The 17,402-nt window shown below is 42.8% G+C and overlaps 1 protein-coding gene and 1 pseudogene across 1 annotated transcript; both read left to right on the forward strand.

Annotated features, from left to right (window-relative positions):
- Window positions 1–8,243: 8,243 nt before the first annotated feature.
- LOC137283848 (uncharacterized) lies at window positions 8,244–10,425 on the forward strand (annotated as a pseudogene).
- A 3,841-nt stretch (window positions 10,426–14,266) lies between these two features.
- LOC137283378 (uncharacterized) lies at window positions 14,267–15,841 on the forward strand. Its single transcript, XM_067814838.1, has 3 exons — window positions 14,267–14,300; window positions 14,659–14,732; window positions 15,488–15,841. Exons 1-3 carry the CDS (start codon window positions 14,267–14,269, stop codon window positions 15,839–15,841), a joined length of 462 nt encoding a protein of 153 aa, XP_067670939.1.
- The last annotated feature ends 1,561 nt before the right edge of the window (window positions 15,842–17,402 follow it).

Below are 17,402 nucleotides of genomic sequence, written 5' to 3' on the forward strand. Positions count from 1 at the left end.
TGCTCATGTTGCTGATCACTGGATTGTCTGGTCCAGACTCGATTATTTACAGACCACCACCATATAGCTGTAATATTGCCGAGTGCGGCGTAAAACTAAACTCAATCACTCACTTAACGACGTTAACCCCTTTTACGAATGCATCACATTACCTCACGCCTGCATGTTGACCTTCACACGCAAATACCTGACACAATAGCCATAATACCCCCCGGGGGGTACGAGGACAATCAGCCACGACAGTCTAAAATATGTGCCGAATGGCTAGCGTCTCTTGAACGAAACCGGGTTTACGGCTAGACCGCTAATTTTCCTTAACCTGCATCGTCAACGATTCTACTTCGTCGATCGAGCAGAGGCGACATACCTTCAAGGTAGACGCGTACGATCCGCTTGGCAAGGTAGTGTGCGAATTCCTGGGATGCTTCTGGCATGGTTGTACGACATGTTTTTCCTTTACTTCCCACTCTGTCGAACATGTGCCGAAACGCATGCCATTAACGAGTGTCAGCATACCGACGATATCGGGGGTGGGTACGTACACCACCGTTGAAGTACAGAAAGCGGTTCGAGAACTGGGCTATGTGGTCATACGTATTTACTCCGCATGGAACTTTTCTCGGTTCGAGGTTTACGACAGAGAAGTCGGCACCTCGGGGTTGTTTGCTGAATATGTCGACAACTTCTACAAGCTGAAACAGGAAGCCAGCGGTTATCCTGAGGAGTGCAAAACGGATGATACAAAGGCGCGTTTCGTCGAGAGAGTTTTCCAAAAGGAAGGTGTTCGCCCGAACCCGGCTAATGTTAAAAAAAACAAGGGCATGCGCGCCATAGCCAAGTTTATGATGAACAGTCACTGGGGCAAGTTTGGTCAGTCTAATGACAAGACCCAGTGCCAGTACATCACAAACGAGCGAGATTTTTACGACCTCTTTCACAACAAGACTGTAGAACTGAAAGACGTCGTGTTGATTAGTCCCGACACTCTACTCGTCACCTACTCCCCCACCGAAGCACACCGAGAATACGGTGAAATAGACGTGTACCGTCCTAATCAAAAGTGAGTACCATGGATTGCCACAACGCTCAGAGTTGCGTATCGGGGAAAGAAATGCTGAGCAGGCAGCGGGAAGCTGCGTTTCGGACCACGACCGACTCGGACCAGGATAGTAGTAGCAGCAGTTATGACGACGACTATTCTTCCATGTCACACGATGACTACAGCGACGGCTCTAGTACTAGCATAGACGATACAGCGTCGTCTACCACCACGAGTTCCTCGTTTGGGGACAGCGACTCGTCGCTGCGTTGCATGGATGATGACGCTATGTACGACGCCAGCAGTAGTAACAGCGACGATGCCGAGAACGATGTGTACCGCGGAGCTCTCCCGGCACCGCAACAACAACTGTAGAGGTCAGATAATACCTCCTATACCAATACCCAAGATTGTTCTGAAAAGGAAATAAAAGGTAATAAATACGAAGATCGCTTGTTTTAGTCGTCATTTTAATGTATACCCTCGGTTAGAGCGACACTCCCTCTCTGACACAGGTATAGACTCATCGGGAAATATGCGTCGTTCTAATGGTAAATTAGGCAGCTCTGGTGCAGAAGAGAACACCGACTTGTAAGAGGAAAGGTGCCGCCAAAGGCAAGCCGGTCAACAGGGTTAAAGCCAACGCAGACATTATATGTATGTAGGGACCCGATGCCGACTCGTTAATTCTTACATAAAAGAGGTCATAGACGCTTTTAGCGAGACAGCCGTCAATGTGTATTCAGGCAATTTACCCATGGCCGATGATCAAAGACGCATGTTAAATCGTAAGATAAGGGCGCTTCATACTTTATGCCAGAGACACAGAGTATCGCACACTGAGAGGAAACTATTGGCTCAAAGGGGTGGTATATTACCCTTGTTGTTACCCCTTTTAGCTTCAGTCGTTACAAACCCCATATCGAACGTGGTAGGGTCTATTACTGGCTACAAATAACCAAACGATGTCTTCCTTTACTAAGATGGTCGTACTACCTCAGGCAGCTTATTCCCGACTCGTACATTCTTGTGACGACGAATGGTCGGGGTCAACATACTCTCCTCTCAGAAGAAACGCCCTTTTATCGAAAGAGAGGCGAGACAATTTAGACGAAATGAGACGTGTTGCGAATGGCGACGAGTGGTTCCGAATAGGACGTCTTCGGTTAAAATCGACGAGAAAATGTTGCGCTATAATGTTCTGTTGGAGGACGCTTTAGATTTACAGTCGAGGGCACGACGTGTGGAAGGGCTAAACAGAAGTGTAGACGACAACGGTGTTAGTGTGACAAAAGCTGTGGCTATGTCAGAGTTAAAAACACCAAGTTTAGATGTCACGCTTTCTAAGGTTTTGGCCGATTTACCTAAAACGTACAGGCGAGATGCTAAAGATATTGCCGACTTTATTAAAAACGATCCAGACTTGGGGGTGTCGGTCGAAGGAACTTTGAGCTATAGGGGTTTGTCCCTGGGATCGGGGAGCTTGCGCGACGTATTACACGAGCTGACGAGAAAGAAGAAGGGTAGTGGAAGTAAATACAACGAAGTAGCCGCTTTCCTGTCGTCGAGAATGGCGGACTCTGGGGCGGACACCGTCGCTATTAAAAACAGGTTATACATGGAGGGGGTGACACTCCGAGGAGGTCGCGACAGAAGAAGCGAGGTAATGAGGAAGGCTGGAGCTCGGACAATGTCGGAGAGAAGAAAAGAAAGGGCGACACTCAGGGTCGGCAGTTATCGACAAAAGTTGGAAAAGCTATTAAGCCTTACTGGCTAAAATGGTTAAAACGTACGTATTATGACGTGTCGAGGGGCTTTGATTCACGGGTCGGTCTCTTAAGAAAATTATCAGAGGCAAGGGAACGAAAAGGTTCAATCAAGCCTACCCCTGCCCAGGTAAATGTCTGGTTAAAGCGACAACCCGCTTACAGTCTACATAGACCCCGCCCCACCAAGCGATTTCCTAGAACACCCTATTCGGCTACCATATGTAGAAAGGACCAGTTGTGGCAGGCTGATTTGTCGGACGTGCGTATTAGTAAAGTCAACGATGGTTACAAATTTATATTATGCGTCATAGATGCGTTTAGTAGATACGCTTATACCGAACCGCTCAAGGATAAAAGAGCTAAAACTGTGACCGAGGGTTTGAAAAGAATACCTCGGTATGTCGGGGTATTGCCTAAAATATTGAAAGCCTACAATAACGCATACCGCACTTCCATTGGACATAAGCCTAGCGACGTGATAAATATTTTTGACGAGATAGCAGTATGGAACCACACGCAGGCAGCAAATACTGTCAAAGCAACCCCCTTACAAAACGCTAAATTCCTTAAAACGCAAGAAATACTTATTACCGGATACACCAGTCAGAATTTCGACGAGTAAGGGGAATTTCGATAAAGGTTACGAGGCCAACTGGACCAGGGAAATATTTTACGTGGTCAGCAAAATTAAGCATAGGACTCGGGCAGCCTATAAAATACACGACTGCAATAGAAATGCTATAAAAGGAACAATTTACCGGGACAAGTTACAAGTCGTGTCAGAGCCGGAGGCGTATGAGGCAGATAAAGTATTGAAGAGAAGGGTCAATAAGGCTACGGGTAAAAGAGAAATACTAGTTCGATGGAAGGGATACCCGAGCAAAGAATTCGATCAATGGCTACCAGAAAGTCACGTGGTAGGGAATTCCTCGAAAAGGGGTTGACGTGCGTGAGGAAGCTACCAGTGCATACCGTCCTTCTATGCGTGTTGATCGTATGCTACCTGTCGCTGAAAGGTACCACACCGACCGATCTGGCCGAGGATATAAAAAAAGTAGAAGAACCATTGTTTGAGTTACTGAAAATATCTTTGTCTACGCGAGCGGTCCACACCCCTCCCAGTCTTTTAAAAAGCCGCCACTACCCCCGGCTGTTCCTGTCACTGAACGTCAGCGTGTGGAAGAACAGCACCGCGCATGATGAATAATGGTACAACGAAAGCGACAGATTTTCACCTTACCCTACCTAGCGATGCCAGTCCCGAAAGTCTACCCGACAATGTACAGCACATGTATACCGTAGATTTACCATACCCCCTGAAAGTAAACAGCAAGAATACCTGGAGGGTGGGCGTTAGCACCGTACAGATACCTGTGACATGGCACAATTTACCCGCTCCTCACAATACTTTCAGCGCGTTTATGACTGTCCCCGTGCGTGAGAGAGTGTATAAGAAGGGTGTAGTGAGAAAGGAGAGATTGGGCTTAGAAACCAAATTCCTGAGATAGATACTGCTACCGCAAAGGAATTATACGGTGCTGAGACTGTTAGATACCATAAATAGTTCCATCAACACGCGGCTGCACGCATGGCGCGAAGAATATCATGAACATAGTAATGCAGGGGGTGGTGTAGAAATAGATGTAGAATTGATAACGCCTGAAGAGACTTGTGAATATATGAACTCCCGAGACGATTTTGTGTACAAGTCCTCGGGGTTTGTGGATGGCGATTTCGAGGGTGTCGATGAAGAGGTGAGACGTGTTATAGGTAAATGCGGACCCCGATTTGACGTGTCACCTTACATGACTTCAATGTTGAGTTTCACGACCGTAGTGCCCCAAACAGTAGACGATACACGTATATGCGTACTCGACCCCAGAACGACTCCCGTAGCCGACACTTGTTCCAATTTCTCCCAAGAACAGCTTTTCCACAACATATACGTGTATACCGACATTATAGACGACCAGATAGTCGGTCACGCCTTGGCGCCTCTGTTGACATTGATACCCATCAAGAGGAAAATGTTGAAAGACGTAGTATACGTGAGTGAAAAGAATCCTATTCATTACCTGTCTTTAAAATTTGACGAGATACGTTCTGTGACTATTCTTATAAGAGACGATCTAGGGCGACCCATGTCATTTGCCAGCGGTCGGTCAGTGGTGATACTCCATTTTAAAAGCGAGGGATAACCACGATTGTAAGGAATGTATGGTAGCCATAGCAGCAGTCACATACCAGTGTACGTGGGCAGACATTATGGTCAGGGTGGTGCTGGTCTCGGTAATGTTTTAGGCGCTATAGGTAGAAAAGCGATGCCTCTGTCGACTACTGAGTGAGGGAGCCAAAGCTGCTGCGGGTGTTGTGGGAGATTTGGTGTCGGGTAGTTCCAACGCGTCAGAAAGTATAAGACGACGTAGTAAAAGGGCACTTAAAAGCACGATGAGCGATGTTCTGGGATCATTTCCAGGAGGGACGTCAAGCCGTAAGCGTAGACTAATTAGCACTGGTCTTCTCGTTTATCCACGGAATAATCCTCAAGACAATAGATGTCCCTGAAATTTTGTTCCCTGTGAAATAAGATCCCCCCCCCCCCCCCCCTTGAATGTAGTAGTAAAAAAGTAAGTCTTTCTACATTTTTTTAATTTCAACAATACATACAATATCAAAATTAACAATACATTCAATATCTATGACAATCCTCAATAGCCTGTTAAATGGGATACTGCATCCCAATATGCATATACATCCATATGGCCAGCCAAGAATTGCTGTTTGATGTTACATAATCTGTTAAATTGACATATTTAACTTTCTTGCGAGGTTTGGCACCTCCTCTTAATTGCATACATGATGCCTCTACGTAAGATTGTTCTTTTTTCAAGAATTCAATAATCTTGAAGATATTGGGATGGTTTTCTAAACAGGAAAGCTTCCTGTGCCAGCCCTCAACATGATTAGTAGTGCGGGGGCCTTCGGTGGCGAAGTGGTTCCACATGGTCCTGCGATGGTCACCCTCCACTCAGTACGATGTCATATAGTCTGTAAATTGTTCCACCCCAGGAGGTGCATCTTCCAGGGCCTGCCACCACACACTCACACAGTCCACTAGTACTTGGGGCAAAGCAATCGCTCGTCTTGCAAGACGACCTATGTCCGGGTTGTCCTTATATTCAGTTACCATTCCAAGCCTCTGAACTTTTCTCCAAACACTCTGGCTAAAGTGAAAGTAGCAACCCTTTAATATGGCATTTTGAAAAGTCATCTTGATGGCGTTTTGAGCAGCTGACTCAAAATCAGTGAACACACTCACTTGATCCAATACAATGTTCTTAGAGGCCGCTACATTCTTCACATTTTCAAAGAAACGTTCATATGTCGACTGCTTTTTATCTGGGAGCAGACCATACACCAAAGGGCACATCTTATTTTGCACAAATGCATGAATGGTGTAAAGCTGGGTGAACACACCAGGGCACTTGTCAAATGTTCCGTCACAGTAGTACACATCTGCTTCGGAGAGAAGTCGCAGGTTCTCGTCAGTCGCGAATGCCAACGTCGTAACAACCACACACGATGCTGTTCAGCCCATTGTCGGCGTTCACGGCGATGCCTGTCAGTCAGGATGGGTCCAACGTAAGGGCGTCGACAACGTAACCCTGCCGCACGGAGACGGCGTCGGACGGTGGAAGCGCTGATCAAACCACGTCGACCCTGGACAGCGTTGGCGGTTCTGGCAGCGGGCAAGGTTCGATCCCGAATATGGCGCCGTACAATGTCTCGATCTTGACGAGGGGTGGTAACACGTGCCTGACCTGGGCGTTGCCGGTCCCTGCTGGTTCCTGTTTGTTGGTATCTGTTAGCAAGCCTCAGAATGGTCGAATGATGACACCCAAATCGTCGTGCAATGTTTCTGCTTGAAGCGCCGACCTGCAACATACCCAAGGCCTGTTCTCGTTCCTCTGGTGACAATCTTGGCATGGCGAAAAAACTTTACTTACGAAAGTACTGCGAAAATGAGAACGGTTTTGTGCCGAAGGTCATTTATACCCCTGAACAGCATGCTTTCTGCATGCAATTTGTGCCCTTCGTGTGTGATGTGCATGAATTTTGTTGTTTTCATGTGATGTGTTCGATGATGTGTTCGAACGATCCGTTTTTTACTGTAGAGCGTTATATACGATCTAGTGTGTTATTATCAAAATTCCCACCATTAATTTTCCATTTCCAAAAGATTCTTTTGCCTTATTTCAAAATTTACAGGTGGTGCGTTTTCCATGATGTTCAGTATATTTACCTGATAACTCCTCCTGATAAAGAGATGGAATTGGTTTGGAATCTTTTCGGACAAGGTCCTTAAGATTGGACAAGAAAAAATCTACAGCGATTCTATTCTCCACAGATGCATGGTTATGCTGGTCTCTGTAGGACGTGAGAATATTATCTTTGGTGTTAACCGTGGCATGGCAGTTCTTCTGGGCGCAGTTCCAATGGACAGATGTTCCTCGTCTTCTTTTAACTACAAACTTGTGATTTTGGAACACTAAGTACTGACCACCTCTACCATTAGGAATAAACTGGACATTAACCTGTTGGTTAGCCATCGTGACTGACCTTAAAGAACCTCATGTACCATTTTATAATCGTGTAATAGTGAAAAGTGTTCACTGAATTAAAAAAACACAAATAGCATAATCGACACAATTTAATTAAAGTTCATGAACACTGTTCACTGTAACAGGGCAAATCAGCTAATTAGTGTCACCCACCAGGACCAAATTTCAGAGTGAGCAGTGTAATCACTAACCCGTGTCAACTAATCCCATCTAATCCCTTGTCAAAACTAAAGGGTGGTGGATAAGTGAGAATGAACCCATTCTCTGCTTTAGCCGACGTCTTTGCTTACGCGTTGTCTGAGTGGTTCATTCTCACAACGCGTAAGCAAAGACGTCGGCTAAAGCAGAGAATGCCACCCGTGAAGGTCACGGGGTAGAATAGGCCTTCAGCAACCCATGCTTGCCATAAAAGGTGACTATGCTTGTCGTAAGAGGCGACTAACGGGATTGGGTGGTCGGACTAGCTGACTTGGTTGACACATGTCATCGGTTCCCAATTGCGCAGATTGATGCTCATGTTGTTGATCACTGGATTGTCTGGTCCAGACTCGATTATTTACAGACCGCCGCCATATAGCTGGAATATTGCTAAGTGTGAAGTAAAACTAAACTCGCTCGCTCGCTCGCTCGGTTGTCAGATCCACCCTGAACAGGAAAAAGCGTAGGAAAAAGACTAAGAAGCGTTTGGTATACTAGTAGATATATCGTACTATGGAGTAGTTTTTTCAGCCCACAGTCCAAGCCCACTTCTCAACAGAATATTGGATACACACCAATGAGGTTAAGCTTCCCCACATTCCCAGCATACCTACTATGAGCGGATGCCATCATGGCAATGGCACACGCGATTTCCTACATCAAATACAAATGCATCGTAATGTTATCAACACTCAATGTGTTGCCAAAATGAATGATACTAGGTATCAAATTATTAAATTGATACCAGAATCCAAAATTCCATCATCCAGTCGTTCCAAGCGGGCAGTCCTTAGTTTTGTAGGATCACTCTCAAAAACACTATTTGGCACAGCCACAACTGATGACGTCAATCTGGTGGCCAAACATATCAATGCTCTTACTAAACATGACATTAACCTCTCAAATGTACTACAACAACACTCCGCCCACCTCTCCTCTTTTATGAAACTTGTAGATTCTCGGTTTAAAAATGCACTGAAAGGTGTTAAGGCTAATCATGATGCCTTAACGTTCACAGCCACTGCGATCCAGAATAATGCGAGAAATATTCAGTCTACCTTTACTTCCCTTACCTCTCTGTTGATAGACCAAATTCAAAAAGCCAATACGGTAGAGCATCAACTTGAAGAGCTCAAATTAGGCATTTTAGACATAGTGAAAAATAAGCTGTCTCCACTTCTCATTTCCCCACATATTTTGGAACAGACTATCCATCATCTGTCCTCAATTTTATCGAATAAATATCCCAATTTTCGATTGCTCCAAACCAACCCTACATATTACTATTCCCTAGCTAAATTCATCTTTGCCCGTACTAGGTCCCATGTGTACATTTCTGTTAAATTCCCTCTGTCATCGTTGACTCAACCTTTCCAAATGTATAGCATCATTTCTCTCCCAGTGCCTGTGAACAAGACATCATCCCACTCAACTCAACTCCTTGATATACTACCTTATTTCGCTATATCATCTGATTCGAGACATTTCCTCAGCCTCGACAGTTCTATAGTAGCGTCTTGTTCAGGTGACGAATTTGTCATGCATTGTCCATTTCGAACTGCTTTGGTGTCATCTACCAAACCATCATGTAGCCTGGCACTCTTTCAAAATAGTAAAAGTTTGATCAAATCCCTTTGCAATTTTCGTTATATCACCAAACCTCAGCCACCTCAGCTTATCTCTGTTGATACCTCAAAGGCTCTTGTGTATAGAATACCTTTCCTAACCCTCCACTGTCCTTCTACTTATCGTGTGATTGCGGGATGTACGTTCTGTCTCATTGTCACCCCCTGTTACTGTTCTTTATCTACAGAAGATCTATTTTATCCTGCACCCTTTGGTTCATGCCGTGATTCACACAATCAAATCACGCATCTTCACCCTGTCAATCTGGCTCTGCATCAGCACTTCTTTGATGATTCTACCCTCTCCAGTATAGCAGGTGACACGACTTTCAAAAAGGCAGTTTATTTCACTATTCCAAAGTTTAATATTTATTCCCGTGAAATTTCTGATGTTATGGCCAATGATGAAAAATCTCACCTCAGCCTTAAGCGTGTTGCTGAAAGTGCACGAAAGACGGAAACTATATTTCAGTCCCTTGCAGAACCTTTGCTTGATGGTCAAATCACCTTACCAAGCTCTTGGCCTGATATTAATGCTATTATCGCCATCACTGCTTCAGTTACTTCAGTTTTGTCCATTATTTTATTTATTTGGATGTTTTTCAAAGTGCCTGCCCTTTCGGCTGCCCTATTACTTGTTACTCGTGTTGCTCCTGCTAAAGCAATACAGCCTCCAGCACTAACATAATTCACCAACAACTAATAGTCCTAGCTTTATGATTTCTGATCTTGCTGATTATCATGTCTCAATTCTTCTTGGGATAATCACACTTGCTGTTGTATCCGTTCTTCTCCTTCTCATCTATCAACGCAGTCCTCGGCATCACAATGGCTTAGTTCTCGAACTCACCACTGGCCCGCATTGTGTTACAGCTCCCATTCTGTCTCTCAGCCTCTGCCCTTCATATTGGAATGTTCAGCCTCCTTTCACTGTAGAACATTTCCGCATCACAGGGTACTTCTTTCCTACTCTTACTGTTGACTGGCCTGCCTTCACAGTCACTAATCTTCTGACAAAAACCACACTCGCTCTTCCCCACACTCTGCGAATCTCCTTTACCGCCCGTAAACTACATAAAATGTTCAATCAACCTTTTGCTGCCTACATCCTTATGGTTCATGATGGTCGTTATCACGTTTTAGATCCTTCTGTCATGTTCAAAGACTTTTGAGTGGGCTGTCTGCACAGTACATACATTTAGCTCGCATCATTGTTCCTGCATTCTGTTTTTGAGACTTTTGTACCGATGGACAGTTTTGGGACCAGTGACTGGAATCCCCGCATTTACAGCTCCCATAAGTAGGAGCAGTCGGCGTAGTGGGAGGTGGTGGTGACGACATGGAAGATGTCAGGGAAGGGCATGTCCTCCTGTAATGTCCTCTCTTGTTACATACGGGGCAGGGCATGGGAAAGTATTTTCCCCAGTGTCCCGTCTCCCCACATCTATTCCCGCACTCAGCCTTCGGGCAGTTCTCGAATACCTGGTCCGACTTCTGGGGACATTTCCAGCAGTACAAAACTGCAGCAGCATCGCACATCTTGCTTGAAGCCATGGTTCTCTAGTAGACGGTTGTCATGACAAGAAACTAGTGAGGAGTACGTGTTACTGCACAGGGAGCTGTAGACAGAAAGGTCTGGTTGTGGTCAAGTGCGTGCTCTCATTTGCTCATCGACCTCGAAGGTTAATTGGGCGTGACCTCGTAGTCAGTCGTACGCTCCATACCATCTGGTTGAAGGTGAAAAATCGCCTCTATTATCGCATTAACGTATTGCTACACAATTATCCCGACCACCGCGCGTGAGAGTCGACACTGTCGTCGCAAGGCCTTTTTCTTTCACATCCCTACGCGCATGTTCACTTAGCAATTTCGATCATGGGATATATCACAAGCTGGTTTTGTTACGCAAGTGTTGGATATCTTATGCTAACGCTGAATGCCAAAGTAATGGAAGTTTAACAATCAAACGTTATGAATGCCTTTGGAATGTCACTTTGTGATGGTTCCTGGTTGCTTTGATAGATTAAATTTGACTTGGTCAATTAGAACCATCTACATTGACAAAAACCTTTCTTTTGATTAGGAAACAAAGTGACCTAACATTTAAATTTGCTTATGGCATTGTTTGACCAGTTGTTGCAGCTTACATCCTGAGACGATAAGTGATATGATGCAAACTGCCACAGCGCTAATAGTTATATAAAGTCATAAGTAATATAGAGTCAAATATTCATTGTAGAGTATTTTCGAATTTATTTGAAAACTAGAAGTATAATTCACTAATTTTGACACTGTTATACTTACACCAGAACTGACGCGGGGGCCGTCAATTTATATTTGCACGCACGTCGTTATGCTGAAGAACCATCGGGACAGAAGTCGGGCAGAACATTGAGCTAGTCAGACCGGGTCAGTCAGAGTCAGTAAGAGACGCTTACACATAGACAGAGCCACAATCCCGCACCTAGATATTGCTATATTTAATGCCGAGTACATTAATGCATGGTGACCAGTTTAACAAGGAACACGGAGAAATAGACGTATACCAGTCTACAAAATGCATACACTGATCATGCTCACCATTTCCATAACCTCAAACCACACCCTCACCGGGCAGTTTTCACACCTAGTGTGCGGATGGATGGCTTTCTGGCTTCCTGTTTCGACGTTAACCGATGTTTAAAACGGGGATGTTTGTTATTCCCTTTCTTGTTTAACTTGCTTAGCAATGATTTGTCATATATTCTTAAAAGCATTGGTGAAAGTATTTAAGGGAGCTGACCATACCCGCAGATGACTTCGCTCAGTCAGCAGTGTGTAGTGGGTCTCTTTAATGGTGTTCAAATAAGAGATCGATAAAGAAAAATCTGTGATTGTCCATTTTAGGAATCGGCAGAAGTTGGAAAGGAAGGACAAGAAAGAGATTTCCTGACATTGGTTTAGGTTAGTTGTTAAAAGTTCCAAATAATCTTGATAAATCTTTGTGCGAGACACTGTATAAAATGTGTGTACGAATGACTGTTATAAACTGGAAATCTATTTAATATATTGTAGAAAGTAGTTTTTAAGTGGATGTGTAATTGTTTTGTATTCTACTGTTGTATTTTCTGACAACTTGTCAGTCATTCTTAAGAATGGTACTGTGCGAATATTAAATATATATGTGATGTTACTTCCATGTCTGCACAGAAGTGAACCATTAATAAACTGTTGTCGGTCTTCCTTGTTAGCCGGTTCTGTTTTGATGCTCAGTTAACGTTCGGAACTTGGTAACAATTTGCATACGATTGTATTCTCACAAAACAAATTAGTAGTCTCATTACATTTATTGAAATTTGAAATTATCGAATGATGCAATTGAAATGTGAAACATGTACAAACGATTAACAATGAAATAAAATGTTTTTGAACAACAATAGACTTATAAATCAAAAACATGTACCAGTGATACATTCGTGCAGAGTGTGCTGCATTGATGAAATAGAATGTTGAAGTTCAGGAACAGTGAAGCAGTGTTCAGAAAGGCGTTTGACCATGAGAAAACGCGCACCAGCTCTTTGTGGGACAGTAACTTTTCCACGACTGGTTCCGGCCTATGGAATTTAATCCCAAACAACCCCAGCTTTAATCCCAATTTGAAGACTCGCTTGTTCGAAATGAAAACTTTGTCAGAGCTCCTGTAAGCGCCATATAGAGCAGACCTTCAAAGACTGGAAACATGCGCCATATAAATGACTAATTTGATAACAATGACATGCTGGTCATGAAACAAAATCACGTGAGATGTGCATTCGTTGCACCTCGGTCCAGGTGTCCTAATGCATCCGGAGATACCCATGCATTTCATTCCTAAACTACATAAAATCTACACAAAGACAGTGTTTGCTTGTTCCTGACAATGTACCACCAAATCCCTGTCTCAGATTAACCATTATATTATTGATACCATCAAGTAAGGGCTTTTTGGATATTCATAGAGTATTTTCGAGACAAGCGGAATTAATAGTACCACGTGCATGATTCTCAAAACCTCAAAGGGTTTGCTTACATTTTAGAACCTCAGACACGGACCGAGTTCTGTTCTGCCAACACATTTGATTTTTTAACAATGTGTTCCTCTAGCCCACATAACAAACTCGGGGGAAAAAACATTCCTTGATTCATTGAGCTTTTGTAAAGAAACGTGAAGAAAGCCATACCTAGATATCTTTTTCTCCAACTAAAGCAAAGGTCATTTGGAGTTTACCGAGAAAAAATACATGTAAAATGCTGGACTTTCTCATTGATAACGTATTTGTGAAACTTGGCGGTAAAACATTTCGATAAGAAGTAGGCATCACCATGAGCTCTTCCTGATGATCTGTTTCAGATCAGAATTTCTGGTTGGCCAAAAACTGTAACTAAAGCTTCCAGCATCACGCCCCATGGAACACAATACTCAAGCGTCACATTCAACTTCAGTTAATAAAGGAAGTTAGTCACGAATGTTTGTAGGTTTTTTTTCAGGCTAATGTGATTTGTTGAAGGTTGTATTCCAGAATTATGACACTTGGTTATGTCAAAGACAATCGTTATCAGCACTCCACACTCCGTACTTGACTATACTGACCCAAGAAGACCGAGATCGAGTTACTGCGATGTGTAAGATGGGGCCCCAAATGTAAGCACGCTCAAAACTTCGACAAAAGGTGCCGGGAACCAGCGGAGTCATTCTCTTCCCACAGAGGTATCTCCTGTCATATCTTCCTAAGTAACATAGGAAGATAAGACAGGAGTGACCTCTGTGGGAAGAGAATGCATCTGGTGTGATGTAAGGAAGACTGGACAACGTTCAACGCACAAGAACCGGTTAATCAAACACAGACTACCAGTTCGAGACAACGTTGGGGGTCTCGCGAGACCGTCACCATGGTGATCTGTCTGTAAACGACGCCATTGTTGTTTAGCATCACTGTTGCAAACTTCAAGTGTAGATTTTTCGATTTGTTGTACACTTCTCGCAAGTGCAGGACCATGTTCACAAGTGTGGCAAGCGTTTTTCACCAGGGTACCATATCTAAGTGTTCTTATGTTTTTTGGGGGGTATGTTTTGAAATTTATCGGGCTTATGCCCGTTAATCAGACGTACCTGTGGGTATTGTGATTTTACATGGGCAAATTCTTGGTATCTTCCCTTACAAATCGTGTCAGAAACTACATTCATACTTTGAAAATAAATCTCTGTTTTCAGTTGTTTTCCAGTTTCATGGAATAATCTGTTTGATTCTTATATAATTTATTTGATCTGTATTTCCGTTTGTTTTGTGTCTGGCACGAGAAGAACCCGGGAATAAATATCAATAATAATTTAATAAGCTAGCCATAATGTTTACTACCACTTCTCCATGTACTCTTTTCCTTGGCAGCTCGGGAAGAGCTGACAAAGTCTCAGCGACCTAACATTGCTGCCTCCGTCTCCCACCATCCTGTCCCGCACCCAGTAGGTCATGAAAGGAGCTTTCCTTGTTTGTTGGTGTAATCACTTGGATTATACCCTATACACTCTATAACACCGGCAGGTTTTTAAATGTATATATTCTGTATTTCTTTCCAATGAATTTGTTGTGCAGTTTGGTAGGGAACCATTTTCATTTGGACATTTCATTCAAAAGATCTAAAAATCATTATCATGACCCTCCTTGGTATCTCCAGTTTATATATTCTGATAAATCTCCACTATACCCTGGATGCATCCATAGCTCGACCCGATGAGGCATGCCAGTCATAAGTCATTTTCACTTTTTATGTGATCTAACTGATTAAACTTGGCAAAACAAAAGATGCAGAGTACTCTGAAAGAGGTATGAGGAATTCTTGCATATTTTGTTAAAGTTTTGGAAATGTCAATTTGTCTGTGTGATTTCCCCCATCTAAGACGCACTGCGAACAAAGCGTTGCAACCACAACCTTTGTTGACACTTGCAAGCTCATTTGTAATGACAGCTTAGCTGATTGACTAATGTGAGAGTGTAGAGCCACCAAACGGAGGTACATGTATTAAAATTATCGGGCTGAGCTGCAGATGTAGGTAATTTTAATATCCAGCCTTTTTTCTGGACATTTACTGATTTTCTGGATATTTACTGATTAAAGAAGTCATTTCATATGGTAGGAACCAGTTCATTCCTGAATGTATTTTACCTCTGTCTGCTTTACCCACACTGAAAGAAATATCTAAACTCTTCTTTCTTTAAGCTTTCAACTGCTGAAGTTGATTCCCGACCCATCACCCATAACCCTCTCCCTGACCCTGCCCTCCCATCACTATGTGGTTCCTCCAAGAATTTTGAGCAGAACATCCTTGAGATAGACTTGGGAGATCCAACAAAACCATGTGCAGTACATTCCTCAATGAACTTGAAGCAGGACATCCCGGAGATAGACTTGGGAGATACCATATCACCATTTACAGTTCAGCCTGTAAAAACAGAATCCTCTCTCGTGATTGACATGAGTCACCTGAAAGAACCAAGTCAGCCACAGTCATTTGAGACAGCATGCTGCTCCAGTGTATTCAGTTTCATCAAGAGACTGTTCTCTCTGTACTAGATGGACTTGTGGAACGTTTATAGTATTAGTGATATGCATAAATAATGTCTATGAATTATATATAATGTATTCCTCAAGAATAACTGATACCTATTTGGACTATTTTAATGATTCAAAATGAAAGGATCTAATGTCACTGAATAATTGTCATTTTTTATATAGATTTAGACATAGTTTTTGAAAGGCATCAATCAAATTCAAAGAGACTGATTATATGGTCATACCCAGTAACACTTTGAGCTACGGGTACCCCTCAGTGAGCCAGCACATGTTAATTGCTTTCAACCTGCTCAAAAGCCTTGCTTGGGTTTTTGTGGGGGCTTGGTCAGGACATAACTAGTGTAAAGGTAACATGTATTTAGTTAACTCAAATGAAGATGATGTAAGATATATAAGTCAGAGTATGCACAAAGTGTCTCACCATTTGCCTCATAGTTTCAACACTTGAAATGCTGGTACATAAAGGTCAAAGTTCATAGATGGATCAAATACTACTGTATAACTAATGTCGCCCCGAAATAATATTAAGTCAAAGGAAACACTCATAAAAACTTCATGTGAAAAGGTGACCACAAAAAATGGGTCTGTACACAACCTTTTCACCATAATTTTTGATGCATGTATATTCACTAAAACCCAGCCTTAAGCAAACTGTCATCAGTGGTCTTAAGGGCAAGTTTGACAAAAGTCATTAATATCCCCCGCAATGGCAAAATACTCTTCATGAATATGTCCACTAGTTATAATTATGTCAAATGTTTTGGTGTGTGTATGGCAAAGTGGAAGGAGATCATTAACAGTTTTTGAAGTTCTGCTCCAGAAAGGACCACCACCGGAAAAAGAGTACTACCACCGAATGCTATCGAATTCAAACTTGTTACCACTGAAACACAAAATAACATTTCATTCAGAATTCATAAACTATCACAAGGCATCAGCACACCACTAGAACTATCCATGTGCTAAGTTTGGTGAAGAAATATTGAAAGTCGAAATTGTTGCCATAGAAATACAAAAAAAAATATTTTATACAGAATTGTAAAACAACCATAGGGCACCAGTACACCACCAGATACATCTACTATGTGCCACGTTTGGTGAAGAAATATTGAACGGTTTCAAAAGTTCTGCTCCTGAAAAGATAAATGTGCATGGACGGATGGACAATAAGAGTGCATTTTATTAGTAAATGCAAAACGCGTTGCGGGGGATAACCCTCTCTATGTTGACCTGAATCTATGTTGTGGGATGTCTCTGAGCAATACAAATCTCAAAATAACATTAAACAGAAAAATTATGTGAATTCTGATCCATCTATTGAAAACAGTAATAGTCTTTTCTTTCCGAAATCAGTTCTTACAACAAATATTTTCCTGCGACTTCAACTCCTGATAAAGTGAAAGTGTCAATCAGTAACAGTTTGTTGACCATCTGTTTGGATGACAAGAGTATGCTGACTCATACATATCCCTACAGGACAAAGCATATAATTGAGCTCAATATAAAAGTGCTCTGTGCATTTCATCAAGTTTTCAGCCTTACCACAAGGAAGCTACACAAC

The sequence above is a fragment of the Haliotis asinina genome, chromosome 5, assembly GCF_037392515.1.
Source record: "Haliotis asinina isolate JCU_RB_2024 chromosome 5, JCU_Hal_asi_v2, whole genome shotgun sequence".
Lineage (NCBI taxonomy): Eukaryota > Metazoa > Mollusca > Gastropoda > Lepetellida > Haliotidae > Haliotis > Haliotis asinina.